Source organism: Lolium perenne, chromosome 3, assembly GCF_019359855.2.
Source record: "Lolium perenne isolate Kyuss_39 chromosome 3, Kyuss_2.0, whole genome shotgun sequence".
Lineage (NCBI taxonomy): Eukaryota > Viridiplantae > Streptophyta > Magnoliopsida > Poales > Poaceae > Lolium > Lolium perenne.
This window is the reverse complement of record NC_067246.2, coordinates 203,078,993-203,099,144: the sequence shown is the minus strand read 5'-3', so window position 1 is coordinate 203,099,144 and position 20,152 is coordinate 203,078,993. Positions and strand designations below refer to the sequence as shown.

General features: G+C 44.4%; 2 protein-coding genes across 3 annotated transcripts; one reads left to right on the top strand and one right to left on the bottom strand.

Annotated features, from left to right (window-relative positions):
- The first annotated feature begins 972 nt into the window (after nt 1-972).
- On the top strand, nt 973-7,578 carry LOC127343126 (potassium channel AKT1). 2 transcript variants are annotated; one of them, XM_051369226.2, is made up of 11 exons: nt 973-1,383; nt 3,386-3,751; nt 3,920-3,977; nt 4,065-4,382; nt 4,482-4,727; nt 4,818-4,916; nt 5,074-5,118; nt 5,211-5,396; nt 5,795-5,992; nt 6,084-6,159; nt 6,401-7,578. In XM_051369226.2, exons 1-11 carry the CDS (start codon nt 1,172-1,174, stop codon nt 7,279-7,281), a joined length of 2,685 nt encoding a protein of 894 aa, XP_051225186.1. In that variant the 5' UTR covers nt 973-1,171; the 3' UTR covers nt 7,282-7,578. The 2 variants fall into 2 exon arrangements, with proteins under 2 accessions (XP_051225186.1, XP_051225187.1); XM_051369227.2 differs by lacking the exon at nt 973-1,383 and adding an exon at nt 3,100-3,312.
- A 724-nt stretch (nt 7,579-8,302) lies between these two features.
- On the bottom strand, nt 8,303-12,532 carry LOC127343127 (uncharacterized). The gene is made up of 7 exons (XM_051369229.2): nt 12,049-12,532; nt 11,212-11,519; nt 10,384-11,100; nt 9,610-9,738; nt 9,315-9,518; nt 8,784-8,984; nt 8,303-8,680 (listed from the first exon to the last, which is right to left on the bottom strand). Exons 1-7 carry the CDS (start codon nt 12,314-12,316, stop codon nt 8,555-8,557), a joined length of 1,953 nt encoding a protein of 650 aa, XP_051225189.1. The 5' UTR covers nt 12,317-12,532; the 3' UTR covers nt 8,303-8,554.
- Between the last annotated feature and the right edge of the window lie 7,620 nt (nt 12,533-20,152).

Sequence of the window (20,152 nt, the reverse complement as noted above, 5' to 3'; positions counted from 1 at the left end):
CGACTTATGGGGCTCACCCGAAGCCTGTTTTTCCACCAGTGCAAGTACATGAATTTGGTATGAGATAGTGCGGGTATATATGTTGCGTTGTAGACACCCTCTGTATCCTCAAACCCCGCAAAGGATGTAATTGAGAATTGGATGTGCTAGAACTGATACCCCTTGTATGATTGACAAATATAGCTAAAAGATACTTAATTCAGCGAACTATTACAATCATGCACAAAACATATATTTGTTTTATGAATGACATAAATGTGACCATGCAAATGGATAATCGCACTACTATTATCATGTACAACTCACACCTCTTACATGACTGACATACATAGCTATGCAAATAAATGCCACGTTACAACTATACTGCACATAAATTAGATGTGTTCTATATCTTGATTCGTGGTATATTCCTTATTTCATAAAGAGGCCATGAGAGAAGAGGATCATTCAGAGATAAATGCCACATTACCACTACTATAATACTCACCATCATAGCCATGCATGTTGTAAGTTTGCCGTTCACTCCTTTCCAAAACAAAAACAAAAAACTTAAAGGATGGATCACAAATTTTCTTCCATTTTCTGGGATGGGTTTCATATATTTTATCTGTTGCTAAAAAAGGCTAAAAAAGATATCCTCAATCGAATGGGCCAATTTAGAACCGGAAAGAGGAAGCAAAATAGGAGGGCGCGCGTGAGGGAAAGAGGTGGTAATATAGAAGCAAATTATATGGATAGCTTTATTCGGATTCAGTGTCAAACACGGATGCTAAAAGGGGGCTTGGGGTAAAAGAAAAGAAAAACTGTCTTTGTGTTGGTGATCGGAGCCCGGCGCGCACGTGTGCGACCGCTTTTAGCGCGAAGGAACCACGCCGGTGGTCTGCGGCGGACACGGCGCGTTTGCTCGACAACGATCGAGGCCGCCCACTCGCGCCGCTGACCCTCCTCCATAAAAGCACCTTCGCGGGGCGCGTGATCTCGACCGAACCCCAAACTCCCAACTCCCAAGGGTCTCGTCTCCACCCGGACCGTCGTCGCCGCCCGAAAAACCCAGGCAGCAAAAGAATCCGGCCGAGATTAGTCCACACCACAACGCAAGATTTTGTGGTCCTCCCTACCTCCATTAAAACCCACACGTCCGACGAACGACTCTTCTCTACTGCCGCCGTCAATGGCGAGGTTCGGCGCCGGCAGGATGCGGGCGTGCGGGCCGTGGGGCGAGGGCGGCAGCGGCGCCGTCGGGGACGCGCTCGAGAGGGAGATGTCGCGCGATGGCAGCCACTACAGCCTCTCCAGCGGCATCCTGCCATCGCTCGGCGCGCGGAGTAACCGCCGCGTCAAGCTCCGCCGCTTCATCATCTCCCCCTACGACCGCCGTTACAGGTAACTAACTTTCGCTTCTCCTCGCTAGTCTCCAGAATCTTCATCATTGCTCGGTTACCAGCTATCCTAGTCTCCTGTCGTCATCATATCTCTCCCATCCCTCTATCTCTCCGCGCCGCTTGGTTTCGAAGACAACTTGGTCTCTTCCGCATTGGCCGTTTCCGGTTCGATCCTCGGTGTGTCGCTTTATTAGTTTTAATTTAATAGATCGATACTTTCAAACAAAAAGGAAAATCATCCGCGTGGAGCTTCTGGGAGCCTTTGCAATTTTTGCTTGTTCTGTCCCTTTCTCTTACCAGGTTATTCGTTAGTAATATTATCATGTTATATAAATTGCACTAGAAAGGGTGTTTATGAAATTATTTATGTTCTTCCTTCTTTGCTACCTCCGTTTCATAATTCTTATCGTGGTTTTATTATATATTTAAACTAAAACCACGATAAAAAAACCACATAATAGAAGGAGTACTATTTGCTATGCTCTGAGTTACTCCTCTTTTTTCTTCGATCAGAACTTCAGAGCCTGTCCTCTGATTATAATTTTCTGGAACACACAAACCAAAGCCCCGTTGGATAAAAAAAACTTCATTATTTCTGTATGTTTTCAAGGGCTGACTTCAACTGAATAATTCATCTGTTTATGCATTTGTAGTAGTTAGTACTCGTCATGTTTTGCTTGGTTGACTTAAACTGAATAATTCACTTGTTTAAGCCTTTGCCTACTATATAGTACTCGCCTTTTCTGCTTATTTTCATTTACTACTTTGGACTGCTTGAGCCTTTCTACGACTGCTTTAGACCAATCCTTTTTCAGTAGACGGACAAGGAAATCGTGATTTCGATGCCGACACTTGTTGCATTTTCTCGAGCGATGCTTCCTTCTCCAAAGGCTCATTCACGGAACTCACATGGGAACCATTTCTTTATTGTTTCTTTCTTAGAATTATATTGTATTCCTGGGATCACACCTCGATCTCCCTGGCCCCATTCTCGTTGAAAACGAAGCCACGTGGTTTGCCATACGGAGTTCCAGGAAGTTGAAATTATTGGAATTACTTGAGCCTGGTCATAATGGGATATGCATCTGATACTGGCCTTTTTTTTTCTCAGCCACACGTCTAATCAGCTAATTACGCAACATTTCATATTAGAAGAAATGCAAATAAGGCGCAAAGCGTACACCAGCCCAAGCAGCCAGAAACAGAAAGGAAAACAAAGCAACAGCAAACGCCAAAAAAATTCTCTTGTTATTGCTTTTTAATTCAGTTATTACTGATACTGGAAAAACTTATGCAAGTTTATGTACATGGAACCACCTCGTCAGTGGAAACTGCATGTACAAGTCCAAAATTCTCAAAACAATCTTGTAATACATATTAAGTGTCATATTATATGTGAATGTAAAATCCTAAAATCGAACTCAGGTGCATCTGAAGATACAATTGACAAATTAGTATTCTTCTTAATTGGCATCGCTCTTCATTTGATAGTTTGTTATCATCCCAGGGTAGAATAAGTTTGTATCTTGAAATTTTGTACTTAATTCAGTATCATCTTGCATACATGTGATACTTCTTCTAGAGTTCTATAGAACTTCTTCGCATTGTTTGATGGAGTTTTAATGAAAGAGTGATTTCCATGTGATTTTTCTGGTGGAAAAGGGTAGATTTTTTATGGTTTTCTAGATTTCTATTAAGTCCCTTTCTTTTCTCTCAGATGACTCCTTTTATGTAAGGAAATCTTCAATTTAGCAAGTGGTAACTTCAGACGTGAATGAAAGAAAATGGGGGTGCTAGACTTTTTCGTCAAAAAGAAGTTGTATTGAGCTGCCCCGTGAATCGCTTCTAGACTTCTAGTAACCAGCAGATAGCAATGCTTCACACCAACTACGCAATAATGCTAAACAATCTGGACATTATTTTAAACAGGGTAATTGTGTTTATATTATATACAGACATAAGAAATGCATCACTTCTGACATCGTTTTATTAACACTATGCAGATTGTGGGAGACTTTCCTCATAGTTCTTGTAGTCTATTCTGCGTGGGTCTCCCCATTCGAATTTGGCTTCATTCGGGTTCCTAAAGGGGGCCTAGCTGCCACGGACAATGCTGTGAATGCAATCTTCGCAATTGACATCATGCTGACCTTCTTTGTAGCCTACCTGGACAGACTAACATATTTGCTTGAAGATGATCCAAAGAAAATTGCTTGGCGTTATACTACCAGCTGGTTTGTTCTTGATGTTGCATCCACCATCCCATCAGAATTTGCTCGCAAGATACTTCCTTCAAAGCTCAGGTCATATGGATTCTTCAACATGCTTCGTCTGTGGCGTCTCCGGAGAGTCAGCTCTCTTTTTGCTAGGTATTTTTGTGGTAATGGATGAATATTGAAAAACATTTTATTTTTTATGTTAATATGTCCTGCTCTTCTATCCAAATCTGACCAAGTACTGTTAGCACTTGTTAATTGGTTCCCCCGCAAAAAAAAAACTTGCTAATAGGGCTATCATCTTGTTTCTTCATTTTAAAGATTGGAGAAGGATAGACACTTCAATTACTTCTGGGTCCGATGTGCAAAGCTCATTTGTGTAAGTGATCTGAACATCACTGTATTCTCCTGTAAATTTAGTATTCTTAATGAATGAAATCATGTTTCTTTACCTTTCATCTTGTAGGTCACACTTTTTGCCGTGCACTGTGCAGCATGCTTCTACTATCTTCTTGCTGATAGGTATCCAATCCCAAAGGAAACGTGGATTGGCAATACTATGGAAGATTTTCATCAACAGGGCTTATGGATTCGCTATGTAACATCAGTATATTGGTCAATCACCACACTTACCACTGTGGGTTATGGGGATTATCATGCAGAGAACATAAGGGAAATGATTTTCAACATTTTCTACATGTTCTTCAACCTTGGATTGACTGCTTATTTGATTGGCAACATGACCAATTTGGTTGTGCATGGCACTAGCCGTACTCGAAAATACGTGAGTTTTGTTTTACTGACCTTTGGTTGATATATACATTGAATAGTTACTTCAATATATGACTCTGAGAACCTGTTTCTGTTTTATTTTGGTTTAAAGCGAGATACAATTCAAGCAGCAACCAGCTTTGCACTTAGGAATCAGCTACCACCACGGTTACAAGATCAGATGATATCACACCTTAGCTTAAAGTTCAGGACAGACTCAGAAGGCCTTCAGCAACAAGAGACTCTCGATGCGCTGCCTAAGGCTATTAGATCCAGCATTTCGCACTATCTCTTTCTCCATCTAGTTCAAAACATTTACTTATTTCAAGGAGTATCTAATGATCTAATTTTTCAACTGGTGAGGCAGTGGTGATTATTTAGTCTTTATTTTAGTTAGCTCCTCCTGAACATTTGCTTATATTGTTATTTTTCATGATTACTTGTAAAGGTTTCAGAGATGAAAGCTGAATACTTTCCACCTAGGGAGGATGTGATTTTGCAGAATGAAGCACCCACTGACTTCTACATTTTAGTTTCTGGTAGTGTGGTAAGAATCCTGTTTTTTTTTCCTAATTCCTTTTTATCCGTAGTTGGTATAGTTATGTATGAGTAGTAAATATATAAAAAGTAGTTATACTATATTATTTTTAACACGGAAAGTGTAACTGTCATTCTGATAATCGATAAACATGTTGCTTTTTCAGGAGTTACTTGAGCTACAAAATGGTGCGGAACATGGTGCGGAACAGGTAACTCCTATGTGGCTTTGATGCTGAACTTAAAAGGAAATTTATACATCAAATGGTGCTTAAATAATATGTTGGTATTTGGTAATCTCCAGGTGGTGGGAGTTGCTAAGTCCGGAGATGTTGTTGGAGAAATTGGAGTTCTTTGCTATAGGCCTCAAATATTCACAGTTCGGACGAGATCCTTGTGTCAGCTTCTACGGATGAACCGGACATCCTTTCTCAGCATTGTTCAATCCAATGTTGGAGATGGAACTATCATAATGAACAACCTTATTCAAGTATACTATCCATATTACCTTTCACTGTTATCTTTCCTGAAATTGCACATTTACAGAGACAATTAAATTTTTCGTGTTAAGATCTTGAACTACCGTGCTGGAGCTTTTTAGTACACCCCGCATCTGACCCCTTCTGTTCACCTTGCTTGACAACATGTGAAATTGAAAGTTCAGTCCTCACATAATCACTAGATCACCTTAGATCCTTAAATTACATTCATGCGGAATATTGCCTGATTAGTATCCTCGAATGCTCAACTGTAACCAACTATGCTGAAAATGTGTTATAAAATGCTGTTTGCTTGTGAACACTGTAATACCACGAACAATTTTTTTTTTTGCGAATAATATACCATGAACAATTGTTGTACGCCTATTAAGATCCTCTTTTTGTACAGTTACTAAAAGATAAGAAAGAGGACGGCGTAATGGTAGGTGTGCTAAAGGAGATTGAGAACATGCTAGCTCGAGGTCGTCTGGAGTTGCCAATTACACTGTGCTTTGCAGTAACTCGAGGAGACGAAAATTTGCTGCATCAACTACTTAAACGTAATTTGGATCCGAACGAGTCAGATCAAGATGGGCGTACAGCACTGGTCAGTATTATCATCAATGCATAACATGTTCCTTATTAGACATATATTTTGTAAGCAGGAAAATGATAATCTTCAATTTCATGATCAACAGCACATATCTGCTTCCATGGGAAATGAGCAGTGTGTCAAGCTTCTGTTAGAGTTTGGAGCTGATCCAAATGCCAGGGGTAAAGCCTACAGCTAGAATTGTGATATCTTTTTCTTGTATATTATATATCATCATAATGAAGCAAATCTATCATCTCCAGAATTACTCAGAAATTTATTACTTTATACCACTTAGGAAAGCTTTACTCTTTGACTAGCAGTGCTTTCTTAAATGTGCGTAGTAATTGCAAAGAGTTGTTAAGTTTATGTAGGTTTCATCATATGCCCCTCTGATGTGCCTTTAATTCTTCCAATATCCAGATTCAGAAGGAAAGGTTCCGCTATGGGAGGCTTTGTATGCAAAGCATGATACAGTTGTGCAACAGTTGGTCAATGGCGGTGCAGATCTGTCATTGGGGGATACAGGCTTATATTGTTGCATCGCAGTTGAGCAAAACAATATAGAACTGCTCGAGGAAATACTCAATCGCATCCCTGATGCAAACAGGCCATCAAAAGACGGAAACATTCCGCTGCACCGTGCTGTCTGCGACGGAAACGTTGAGATGGTTAAGTTGTTGCTGAAACACAGGGCCGACATTGACAAGCAGGAGAGCAGCGGCTGGACCCCAAGAGCTCTAGCTGAGCAACAAGGCCATGAAGAAATACAACAACTATTTAAACAACAGCCAGCTCCAAGGAAGTACAACTCAAATGGCAGGGTAGCACCTATGCTTCTAGGAAGGTTCAGCAGTGATCCCTCGATGCAGAACGTGATCCGCGACGACACTGAGCCACCCAGCAAAGTTCTTACACAGAAACTAGGCAGGAGGAAAGTCAGCTTTCATAACTCCCTATTCGGGGTCATCTCTTCACCTCATCCACACCGAGACACTGACCACCTACTGTCAAGAGGTCTTGCAGCAACAGGTGGCCCGAGTTATCGTCAGGACCATCATAAGCCACTCATCAGGGTGATAATCAGCTGTCCGGAAATGGGCAACACTGCTGGGAAGCTTGTTGTCTTACCGCGGACGATGCAGGACCTTCTTCAACTAGGCAGAAAGAAGTTCGACGTGATGCCTACTAAGGTCCTGACATTCGAGGGTGCTGAGGTGGACGAGATTGAGCTCATTCGAGATGGTGATCGTCTTATTCTTGCCAGCGACAATTGGGTGCCAGATGTCACGCAAACACGATAAAAAAAATAGTGATAGAATTGTGGTTTACTATAATTTGGGTAAAGGGGGAAATGTTGAAGTACCCTTGTAACAAAAGCCAATGAAAGAGTAGCTGGACATCACCAATAGCTGCTCCACCATGAAAAATATGGTGAACTTGGGTTATGTCCACACGGAGTGAAGTGTATAATCATTTCCAAGTGGTAGGGCGGCATACCTTGAGTAGAATTTTTTGTCTGCCAGGAATGCAGAAATTGTATAGGTTCCTCTTTCGTTGGAAAAGATGTCCAAAGGTTATCTAGCTATTATTATTATGCATCTCAGCATCCTTTACTTCTTCCTATGGGTGCTCGAAAGCTTTGAATTTATAGAAATGTTGCCAGCAACCTGCTAACATCACTGTTGCCTAGTACAAACTAAGGTGGTTGCACTGCTGATGTTTTTCTGCATTGCATACGGTCTTGAAAGCACTAAAACAAGAGTACAGCATAATCAGAATTTCTGGCAGCTTGTCTCTGAAATTTTGTTTGTGGGACAGAGAATGACTAAACAGCAATGTAGCTCACCGCAAGCAGCTGTATAAGAATTTTTCATGTTTCCTTCTCATTTTGTAGGCAGCTGTGTAAAAAAAAATTGTACAAAGTTTGTGATCGTGTAAGGCCACAGAGGCTCAGTCTCAGAGTAATTTCTGTAAGCAGCACAAGCCACGTGAGGGTGAGGCTGATCCAGGGACACCTATGTTTACACGCCTCACCTTCCACCAGCTGTCTTCATGTTCATGCTCGGCCCAGGCAAGAAATGTGGGCATGTGAAGGCAGTAATACCATGACCACTGGCATTTGGCAAGAAATGTGGGCAGAGAGAGGACAGAGGCATCCAGAAGCTCTTCCCTCCCCCGGCCCAGAAGGTGGTTTCCACCTAACACTTCCCCTGGACGTCCAGCGATTTTGCACTAAAGTTTTCTCCGCTGAAATTATTTCAGTTCAGTTATCTGGAGAGGATAATGTGGCATCTTGAGTGCAGCTGCGGTAGACGTGGACCAGAACACAGCAAGCATGTGCTGTACAGATTCAACTTGCTTGATTGAAATAATTCGGGGACACCATTACATGTGACAAACAAAAAAATTGGGGAGCTCTAGGACCCCGAGATTTTGGGTCAGGCTCCACTACTTTGCAACTAACGATTGCTCACACAAACTCACACCAACTAGAGGTGATCTACTCAATATAGAGAGAGGGCGTAACAGGGCAAAAGAAAAATAGCAGAAAGGAAGAGGGACAGGTGTATGCTACTACAATCTTTGCAATGAATCGTCTGACGATACCAATCTTGAGATGAACGGAGAAAGAGCCGAGAGCAATGCCTTGGCACACTCTTCGTGTGGCAAGTGTCCACATCCTGATATTGTTACTAGCCTCTGCACATGAAGCAAAACACGGATTATTCATATCAGCAATCATCCCTTTGGAAGAAATACACACTACATGAAGTACACAAGATGAAGTGGTAGACAAACTTACAGAATTTACAAGTTTTGAAGCCATGATTTGCGCTGACTTCAGGGATACAAGAACATCCTCGGAACCTGCTACCACCAGAACAGGGAGGTCTTCCACTGATCTTAGTAAATCTGCTGCTCTTTTTGGTGATAGAACAGTAGAAAATGAAAGGCGGCCTACTTCATGTAGTGCTTCATCCCAGCCCTCAACAAATAGTGGAGCCTGAATGCAAATGTTTATTTAAAGTCAGTTGATAGTTAAATATATATTTACAGAATGAAGTAATGAACGAGGACATGCATGGTACAAATTGCACATGTTTTATATGACAGAAACATGAATGCTATATACACGTAGTACTAGCATGAAAGAATAGTCAAGCCTGTGCCATTAAGACAACATAGTGGGCTGATAAATTACTGTTTTCTACTACCTGACTAGAGCTCTGTAAAGAGTATTTAAATAATGATCAACTCACTTCCAAAATTAGCATGGACATCAAGGGCTTGACAGTAGATCGAAAAGGATGTGTAAACCACTGGAAGTGTGTACCTTGTATAGGTTCAGAACATCTGTTGTCAACTTGGTTGCATCAAACCATGCTCGCCGATTGATCACCTGAGTGATTTCAGTACGTAGAAGTGGGCGGACCATGTGCTTTTTCCTCAGAGGGGTATGCAGGAGTATACGAGCAAATGCAGGAATGACTTCTCTTGATAAGCTTACACCTATAAGAACAACTCCCTTCACTTCAACCTGGGATCACAAAAGGAAGCAGTTGTTTTAATATGATTATTACAAGGATGAATTTACATTCCATTAATGTGATAGGTAAAAATGTTGCTACCTCTCTAGGATCTCTAGACGCTCGTAACTTCTCTGCAGTTCTTAGTGCAAGCAAGCCACCATCATCATGGCCAACTAAAACCACAGAGCGCAAGCCCATGTCTGAGCAAAATGAAATGAGAAGATCAACCTGTAGAAGGGCATAAAAATTATCCTGTTAAACATGATCTCTTCGTTGAAACACAGTAGGAAAATGTTCGGTAATTGTAACTGAATTTACTAATGGTATTCTAATATGACAGCACTATATTACAAACTCTTAATAGCATAGAATACTTTCAATGTAAATATAAAAACATTCAGGCAATAGCACTACCATTAGGAAATTATATATCACAAAGTATACGTTATAAGTTCTAAAACTAAAAATAACATGCTAAAGGAAAAGCCAGCATTCCCCTGAGTTAAGCATAGTTCAGTGAAACAAGGGGTATTTTAAAAAGCGATTAAATATTCCTGAATCCTTCATAAATATCAGTGACATTTCACTATGCAACTATTCCCATCTGAGTCACTCCATATATAACCTACAGATTAACACTATTGATAATCCTCTGTTAACTGAAATTCTTGCAAATCTCTACCACCTAAAAGTGCACTCTTAAACCCAAAACTGCGTTGTTTGAGGTGTGCAAATTTAGTGAAATGACAGTGCAATTTTTATTTGGTACTGTAGAAGAAGAACGGGAAATGCTGGTTGTACTTACGAGGTCTCTCAAAAAGAAGAAAAAAACTCATGCGACACATTCTCTGAGTAGAGAGTAGCAAGGATCACCTGTGACTCAAGCTCATATGGATTTGGCAAATTCTTGTCTTCCCAGTCCTTTCTGCGAGGTCGAGATGTTAAACCCCATCCAGGGCGATCAAAGGCCAGCACAGTACAACCCACTTGCCGAGCAAGCAAATTAGTAACATGTCTCCAGGAGAATACTCCCCCTCCAAACCCATGCACCAGAACAACGGCAAATTTCCCGTGCTCTCCGGCCTCAAGATCAAAGCCCATAGGTTTCGAAGACACCTGTAAGCTCTCATCATCAAGGTTCAGAAGTGGGATGCCATCCAGCAAAGTTGGAGAGGTCAATGGTTCGACCAACAGTGGGGCATAGAGCGAGGTTTGGTGATACTGATGACTGTAGCTCCTATTCAAAAGACGCCGGGTACTCGAGGTAGCCGAGGGTGGGCTTTCGTGCCTCTGTCTCCTAGGAGAAATGCTTGATGAAATTACATCATGGTTAATTTCTGGATAGGATTCAGGAGCTGGAGATACACAGGTTGATGGGCGTGACACTTTGTAGTGTATAGTGATCCCCTGGCAAGCAATGAACTTGCTATCACTGTCAGCAAGAAAACTGATTGGAATGTCCCTGTCATCATGGACAAGAGTTTTTCTCTTTGTCTCGCTTTCACTCCTTGAATAGAGTTTCCCACTGTGTGGATTGGGTGATCGGGGAACCTTGTAGCATCCAGGAAAGGCGTTCTTGTATGCCAGAATCTGAAAAAAAAGAGCAGCACAAACCATAAGTACCAAGAGAAACAAGTATAAAAATAGTTTCATGTGTGCAATCCATCATACACATTGAGATTCAAGAGAACATGGACATACCGATTCAGGGTCAATGCGATGGATAAGCAGCTTCCGCCGAGCCCTGCAGCTTGTTCTGTAAGCAACAACAACATGGCCGAGAGCAAAGACCAAGGAGGACAAGAAGAGCACAGGCATTCCCCACAGCTTCTTCATATTCAGCTTGTGATCCGCCAATGAGGGTGAGAGCTCAGGCCCGATGTCCTGCACCGGACTGTAGACGCACGCCTTCATCAGCAAGATTAGCAGCGAAGCCAAGGAGCAGAACGTTGTCGTTCCAAGGTACGGGCCATGAGAAAGACCAGAGGTATCGCACAAAAGGTATACACCTGCACACAGGCACACGGTCAGGCTAGTGGAATCTGATAATGATTCTCCTCCAAATACTGTACTGTGGTAGATTCCTACTGTAAACTGGTCTGAATTTTTCAAATTTCTATCATCTTGTTTCAAGCAGTAAACTTAGCCAGATGATGCAGTTTAGCAAAATTAGTACTACTACGTACAGTTGAATAGAAGAGGAGGGAACATCACAATGGGACAACCAGCAACAGATGTATGCCCTCTAATTAATGGCTGAGGAAACGGGCAGTTTTCTTTCCAGCAAAAGATTCTCATTTCGCCGAAACGAAAGAAGCCAAGCAGAGATGTAGCTTTCAGATCACCAAATCCCCATACATAAATGCCAAGAAAAAAGAGGAAAGTCCTAAGCAAAGCGCCCAAATCCCAAAACAAGCAGTAAACCGATTATCCAGAGCACAAAGGGGAATAGGAAAGCAAGCCCGTCCATGCCCGGTTTCTCAGCACTTGCGCGAGCACAGTAGAACAGCATTGAGGAAGGAGGCAATGGCAGCTTACAGGCGATGACGAGAGATCGGAGGACGGAGACGAGCGGTATGTCCAGGAGCGAGCTCCGGAAGGCGTAGTGCCGGAAGTGGTCCCGCAGCCCGCCGCAGCGCAGGCAGCCGAGGCTCGCCTCGAGCCAGAGCGCCACGGCCACGTCGCCGGCGGCCACCACGACGGGCGCCGACGCGGCGAGCAGCGACGCCACCATCGCCACCATGAACCAGGCCGTCTTCACCACCCGGGTCGCCGTCTCCGTCCACCCCTTCCCGCCAGCCCCCATCTTCCCGCGGCGTCTCCAACGCGCAGGACGCCAACTCCGTCGATCGCCGGCGGCCTAGGCTACGACGCAGCGCGCATGCGACAGGCGGAGGCGGAGGCCGCGCTGGTGCTCTGTGGGTTTAGGGTTCGAGTGTTGGTGGGGCGAGAGAGGAGAGGAGGTGGGGGCGTGAAGAGGAAGCGGAGGAAGCGGCCGGCGACGGGGGAGGGAGAAGAAGGGAGAAGAGAAACGGGGGAGAGGAGCGGAGGGGTATTTAAGGCACATTGCTTGTGAGTTTTGTCAATTTGTTAGTGCTGCGATCTGAACGGCAGGAGGGGAGCCAGTTGCATTTGTTTGTCTCTATTATTGTTTACTTTTCTTACCTCTGTCGATTTAAGGAGAAATTTTGTTTTACATTCGCTGTTTTCGTGTCTTATTTTCCCTTCGTGCTGACAGCAGCAGGGTTTTGCGTCTGGACTGATGTGGGTTTTTTTCCCTGTTTGGGGCTGTTGCTTAGCATCAAAGAAATTGAGATGGCTTGGCTTGTTTTTGGTTAAACACATGACTGTGAGGGGACAGTAAGATAAATTAGTGGTTGCTATGAAATGTAAGACTATCTCCTGCAGCGTCTCTCAAATTGCGCCGGATGAGTCTTTGGAGATGCTTTTTCTTCGTGCCACGTTTGGGGACATCGCTTCCTAGTTGCGTCTCCCAAAAGGAATTTTAGATTTTATAAATTTAATCGAAAACAGTTGAATTCATTCAAACTTGCTATATATTACGTTGATTTGAACGAATTCAATGAAATTGAAACCTAATCCCTAAACTAGTAGTACTTGCAGCGTCCAGATGGGTCGTAGTACCGGAGGAAGTTGTACATGCCATCGTCAACGACGTCCTGTCCTGCTTGCCGCGCTCGTCGGCGGGCTCGTCCTTCACCGCGCCGCTGGGCCCAGCTTCGTCGTCGTTGGTGAGGTCGACGAGTGGCATCCCCACATCGCGGATGGACATGGCGATCGCCTCGTCGACGTCGCCCCTCTAGGCGTCCTTGTCGTTCATGGACGCCATGAACGTCGTGTGCAACCCTGGGCAGTCCTCGCTGACGATAAGGAGCTACCAACGCTCGTACTCCGCTATATGCGCGGCCTTCGCGGCATCCTCGCCGTCCTACTCCTCCTTCACCTCCGGCTTTGGAACAAGGAGGGCGCCGCCACGGCCTCTGTTGCTGGCTCGCGGATGGTGATGGTGCTGCTGCCGCACCTCCAAATCCCAGGCGGCGTCATGTACTTGGGCTCATCCTTCACCTCGCGCTTCGACATGGTGTACAGCGTGGCGCGGTGCGAGGAAGGCGTCGACCGCGCCGGCCCGAGGAAGAAGAGTTCGAGGAGGATGAGTACGTCCTCCCCGGCTACCAGCATGCCGAAGCCCGAGGAGGATGAGTACGTCCTCCCCGGCTGCCAGCATGCCAAAGCCCGAGGAGATGGCGACGGGGAAGGAGGCATTTCCAGCCTTGGGGCGCCGCTGTGGGTGCCGTCGAAGACGTTCGGGAGGGTGCGCTCGGGAACGCCTCAGAAACGGACGCGCCCCTCCTTGTTCCATGTGTTCCTCCGGCCGACGAGGCTGTCGGCGTTGTTCATGTCGGCGTCGTACTGCGCCTGGAAGAAGTCCGCCCACTAATCATCGTTGCCGCTGGTGGCCCAGGTGGGATCGGCCCGCTCCTTGGTATTGAGGCGCGCACTGGGTTCTGATCGCGTCCCTCCAACGATCGGATGGCTGTCAACGGGATCGACATCCCGCCGCCGACGACGAGGTGCGGCGAGATTGGAATGTGGACCGCGGCGAGAGGAAGAAGGGGGGCTCTTTATTGTACATCGGCGGCAGCGGGGCGTTGGCCGCAATTGTAAGGGTACATTGCCCCAATGTGTTGTTTTGGTAATTAATGATACCACTATGGACTAATGTTTGCACTGAGTTTATATGAAGGAATATTCCATAGGTACTACTTGTAGTCCATGTGTTGGATTCAAGTATGGATGCCATGAAGATAAAAGATGGATAGGACATGAAGCCCACATGTGTGGTTTTGGTAATTGATGACAATCCCTATGGACTAATGGTTGTACTGAGAATGTATCTTAGGTCATGTCCATAGCCATATGTTGGTCTCAAGGTTGCAATTAAGAAGATCGAGTTTGATGTAGATGACGGATGAAGACGGTGTAGAAAATGAAGGGGGACGAAGACAGTGGAGAAGAAAAGAAGAAGGTGGCGTGTATGTTGAAAGAAGATGGTGGCATGTACAATGATGAAGAGGGTGAAGACGGAGCTTTCTGGCTCGAGTGGGACGCGCAAGGTCAAGGTTTGTGCTCGGTAAGATAGTTGGTCGCATCATAGGAGAGAGCTCAAATCTTGCATGCATTGCATCGTGTTTCTTGGTTGTTCTTGGCTCTTATCCATGAGATGTTTTAGAGCTTGTGTTCATTCTCATGAAAAGCTCTAGAACATCGGAAACGGATTCCAGATGCAACGCATGTTGCATGTTCGAGTTGGATGACTTTCCCGGTTTACCATATTGAGAGGTTACACCTCCATATTTATAGGAAAATCATCATCCACTCTTTTGTGTGATTTCACCATGTGTGGAGGTATCTCTTGTCATCCTCTTTCCGGCAAAATTGGTTTCACCTCAATCGGAGTTTCCTAGCTCGAGTTATTGCCGTTTCCGTATCGCGGTTTAGAGGGAAAAAAGAAAAAAGGGCAGTAGTACCGGTCCAGTACCGGTCTAGTACCGACTTGGTCTCTGTGAGCCCCTGGATCCGGACCGTTATTGGTCCGGTAGCTACCCGGTAGTACCGGTTCGAGAGGAAGTACCGCTTTCACAAGAGGAAGTACCGCTTAGGTCGTTTTCTGCATGTTTTCTGCACAGTTTTGACGCAAGCGGTAGTATCGGTTTGGGTCGCAAATCTGACGGTTTTTCTGCCCCAACATCTATATTTCTCGGACCCCTATATATACCTCTCTCCCACCTCCATCCAAGGGAGTTCTTCCCATCTATTCTCTATACTCCATTGTTGACCTTGAAGAACTTGATCCTCCTCTTGATCCTCCCACTATTTCTTGCACCTTTTTGGGGGAAAGGAGAGAGGAGATCTAGATCTAGTGCTCCACCAAGTGAATCCCCCTCCTAGTGAGGGTATCTTGCTAGATCTAGATCTTGGAGTAATTTGGTGTTCCTCCTCCTATTTTTGTTCTTCCTCCCTTATTTCCCCAATAGCTTTTATAGCTTTGTTGGAATTTGGGAGAGAAGAACTTGGGAATCTTAGTGGTATTCTTAGCCATTGCATTAGGTGCATAGGTTTGGGTTCTCTCCGGGGTTTCGGTCTCGTGTGAGTTCGTGTGACTTCCCTCTAGGGTTTCTTGGAACCCTAGAGGGCTTGTGTTGACCTTTGTGGTGTTATTGCCTTCGTGGCCTTGTCGCCTTTGTGGCGTGGTAGCCTTTGTGGCCTTGTTGTCTTTGTGGCCTTGTCGTCTTTGTGACGTGGTAGCCTTTGTGGCGTTGTTGTCTTTGTGGAGTGTGGTAGCCTTTGTGGTCTTGGATCCGGTTGTGGCGCGTTGGAGCCTTCGTGGCCTTGTTGTTGTGTGTGGCGTGTTGTAGCCTTTGTGGCCTTGTACTTGAGAGCCTCCAGTGTTGTGGAGTTTTGAAGGAGATATGCCCAAGAGGCAATAATAAAAGTGGTTATTATATATCTTTATGTTTATGATAAATGTTTATATACCATGCTATAATTGTATTAACCGAAACATTGATACATGTGTGATATGTAAACAACAAAGAGTCCCTAGTATGCCTCTTAACTAGCTTGTTGATTAATGGATGATTAGTTTCATAATCATGAACATTGGATGTTATTAATAACAAGGTTATATCATTGTATGAATGATGTAATGGACACACCCAATTAAGCGTAGCATAAGATCACGTCATTAAGTTATTTGCTATAAGCTTTCGATACATAGTTACCTAGTCCTTATGACCATGAGATCATATAAATCACTTATACCGGAAAGGTACTTTGATTACATCAAACGCCACTGCGTAAATGGGTGGTTATAAAGGTGGGATTAAGTATCCGGAAAGTATGAGTTGAGGCATATGGATCAACAGTGGGATTTGTCCATCCCGATGACGGATAGATATACTCTGGGCCCTCTCGGTGGAATGTCGTCTAATGTCTTGCAAGCATATGAATAAGTTCATAAGAGACCACATACCACAGTACGAGTAAAGAGTACTTGTCAGGAGACGAGGTTGAACAATGTATAGAGTGATACCGATGATCAAACCTCGGACAAGTAAAATATCGCGTGACAAAGGGAATTGGTATCGTATGTGAATGGTTCATTCGATCACTAAAGTCATCGTTGAATATGTGGGAGCCATTATGGATCTCCAGATCCCGCTATTGGTTATTGGTCAGAGAGAGTACTCAACCATGTCCGCATAGTTCGCGAACCGTAGGGTGACACACTTAAGGTTTGATGTTGAAATGGTAGAACTTGAATATGGAATGGAGTTCGAAGATTTGTTCGAAGTCCCGGATGAGATCCCGGACATCACGAGGAGTTCCGGAATGGTCCGGAGAATAAGATTCATATATAGGAAGTCATTTTATAAGATTTAAAATGATCCGGAAGGTTCTACGGAAGGTTCTAGAAGGTTCTAGAAAAGTCCGGAAGAAATCACTAAGGAAGGCGGAGTCCCGGAGGGACTCCACCTCCCATGGCCGGCCAACCCTAGGAGGGGGGAGTACACCTTGGGCTCCACCAAGGTGGCCGGCCACCCTCTCCCAAGGGAAGGTGGGAATCCCACCTCTAGTGGGAGTCCTAGCTTGGGTAGGTTTCATGTGATATGGAAGGTTTTGGTTTGGGGTCTTATTCGAAGACTTGTAGACCAACTCTTGGGTGTTCCACCTATATAATGAGGGCCAAGGGGAGGGGGCCGGCCACCCCAACACCACAAGGTGGCCGCACCCCTCAAGTGGCCGGCGCCCCCTCTCCCCAAACCCTAGCCGCCCCACTCCTCCTTCTCTCCCGCACGCTTAGCGAAGCTCCGCCGGAGAATTCCACCATCACCGTCACCACGCCGTCGTGCTGCCGGATTCAAGAGGAACTACTACTTCCGCTGCCCGCTGGAACGGGGAGGTGGACGTCGACTTCATCAACACCGAACGTGTGACCGAGTACGGAGGTGCTGCCCGTTCGTGGCACCGTGATCAAGATCTTCTACGCGCTTTTGCAAGCGGCAAGTGAACGTCTACCGTAGCAACAAGAGCCTCATCTTGTAGGCTTTGGAACTCTTCAAGGGTGAGTCTCGATCATCCCCTCGTTGCTACCGTCTTCTAGATTGCATCTTGGCTTGGATTGCGTGTTCGCGGTAGGAAATTTTTTGTTTTCTATGCAACGAATCCCTACAGTGGTATCAGAGCCGTGTCTATGCATAGATGGTTGCACGAGTAGAACACAATGGTTTTGTGGGCGTTGATGCTCTTGTTATCTTTAGTTTGAGTACTTTGCATCTTTGTGGCATAGTGGGATGAAGCGGCTCGGACTAACTTTACATGACCGCGTTTATGAGATTTGTTCCTCGTTCGACATGCAACTTGTATTGCATAAGAGGCTTTGCGGGTGTCTGTCTCTCCTACTATAGTGAAGATTCAATTTACTCTTCTATTGACAACATTAGTATCAACGTTGTGGTTCATGTTCGTAGGTAGATTAGATCTTTCTCGAAAACCCTAAACCACGTAAAATATGCAAACCAAATTAGAGACGTCTAACTTGTTTTTGCAGGGTTTGGTGATGTGATATGGCCATAATGTTATGAGATGATCATTATTGTATTGTGGCAACCGGCAGGAGCCTTATGGTTGTCTTTAAATTTCATGTTGAGTAGTATTTCAAAGTAGTTGTAATAGTTGCTACATGGAGGAAAATCATGAAGACGGCGCCATTGACCTTGACGCTACGCCGACGATGATGGAGATCATGCCCGAAGATGATGGAAATCATGTCTGTGCTTTGGAGATGAAGATCAAAGGCGCAAAGACAAAAGGGCCATATCATATCACATATGAACTGCATGTGATGTTAATCCTTTTATGCATCTTATTTTGCTTAGATCGCGACGGTAGCATTATAAGATGATCCCTCACTAAAATCTCAAGATAATAAAGTGTTCATCCTTAGTAGCACCGTTGCCAAGACTTGTCGTTTCGAAGCATCTCGTGATGATCGGGTGTGATAGAATCAACAAGTGCATACAACGGGTGCAAGCCAGTTTTGCACATGCGGATACTAAGGTGGCCTTGACGAGCCTAGCATGTACAGACATGGTCTCGGAACACGTGATACCGAAAGGTAGAGCATGAATCATATGATTGATATGATGAACACTTTGAGTGTTCGCCATTGAAATTACACCTTGTCTCGTGATGATCGGACTTAGGTGTGGTGGATTTGGTTCGTGTGGTCACTAAGACAATGCGAGGGATATTGTTTTGAGTGGGAGTTCACCTAGATTTTTAATTATGTTGAATTAAAATTTGAACTCAATTTGTCATAAACTTAGTCTAAACTTTTGCAAATATATGTTGTAGAGATGGCGTCCCCAATCAATTTTAACCAGTTCCTAGAGAAAGAAAAGCTTAAGAGCAACGGTAGCAACTTCACCGACTGGTTCCGTCATGTGAGGATCTTCCTTGCTGGCGGAAATCTGCAATTTGTGCTTGATGCACCGCTAGGTGACCCTCCTGCAGAAACTGAAACCGATGAAGCAAAGAATGTTTACGCGACTCGGAAAACTCGGTACTCTCAAGTTCAGTGTGCCCTCATGTGCAGTCTGGAAGCCGATCTTCAAAAACGTTTTGAGCACCACGATCCTCATGAGTTGGTCAATGAGCTGAAAGCTATATTTGAGACTCTTGCGGCCGTGGAATGCTATGAAGCATTGAAACACTTCTTCAGCTGTATGATGGAAGAAGGCAGCTCCGTTAGTGAGCACATGCTCGTTATGACCGGCATGCGAAGAAACTCAGTGACTTGGGAATAGTGATTCCTAATAGACTGGGGATTAATCGTGTCCTTCAATCACTGCCACCAAGTTACAAGAACTTTGTGATGAACTACAATATGCAGAACATGAACAAGGAGTTACCTGAACTCTTTGGCATGCTAAAAGCTGCTGAGATTGAGATCAAGAAAGAGCACCAAGTGTTGATGGTCAACAAGACCACCAGTTTCAAGAAACAGGGCAAGTCTAAGGGAAAATTCAAGAAGGGTGGCAAGAAAGCTGCTACGCCTCCTATGAAACCTAAGAACGGCCCTAAGCCTGATGCTGAGTGCTATTACTGCAAGGAGAAGGGACACTGGAAGCGTAATTGCTCCAAGTATCTGGCCGATCTGAAGAGCGGCCTTGTCAAGAAGAAGAAAGAAGGTATATCTGATATACATGTTATAGATGTTTATCTCACTGGTTCTCGTTCTAGTACCTAGGTATTTGATACTGGTTCGGTTGCTCATATTTGTAACTCGAAACAGGAACTAAAGAATAAACGAAGACTACTGAAAGATGAAGTGATGATGCGCGTTGGAAACGGATCCAAAGTCGATGTGATCATTTCACACACTTCCTCTACATCTACCTTCGGGATTAGTTTTAAGCCTAAATAATTGTTATTTTGTACCCGCGTTGAGCATGAACATTATATCTGGATCTTGTTTAATGCAAGACGGTTATTCATTCAAGTCTGAGAATAATGGTTGTTCTATTTTTATGAATAATATCTTTTATGGTCGAGCACC

What these genes read in the sequence shown, in the direction of transcription:
- LOC127343127 (XM_051369229.2), bottom strand. Translation starts at nt 12,316, where the DNA reads ATGGGGGCTGGCGGGAAGGGGTGGACGGAGACGGCGACCCGGGTGGTG. An exon ending in ATGTTCTGAACCTATACAAG is followed by an intron (nt 8,985 to 9,314) that starts GTACACACTTCC and finishes ATTTGCATTCAG; the next exon opens with GCTCCACTATTTGTTGAGGG. An exon ending in CTTCAAAACTTGTAAATTCT is followed by an intron (nt 8,681 to 8,783) that starts GTAAGTTTGTCT and finishes CTTCATGTGCAG; the next exon opens with AGGCTAGTAACAATATCAGG.
- LOC127343126 (XM_051369226.2), top strand. Translation starts at nt 1,172, where the DNA reads ATGGCGAGGTTCGGCGCCGGCAGGATGCGGGCGTGCGGGCCGTGGGGC. An exon ending in CTAGCCGTACTCGAAAATAC is followed by an intron (nt 4,383 to 4,481) that starts GTGAGTTTTGTT and finishes TTTGGTTTAAAG; the next exon opens with CGAGATACAATTCAAGCAGC. An exon ending in AAGATGGGCGTACAGCACTG is followed by an intron (nt 5,993 to 6,083) that starts GTCAGTATTATC and finishes CATGATCAACAG; the next exon opens with CACATATCTGCTTCCATGGG.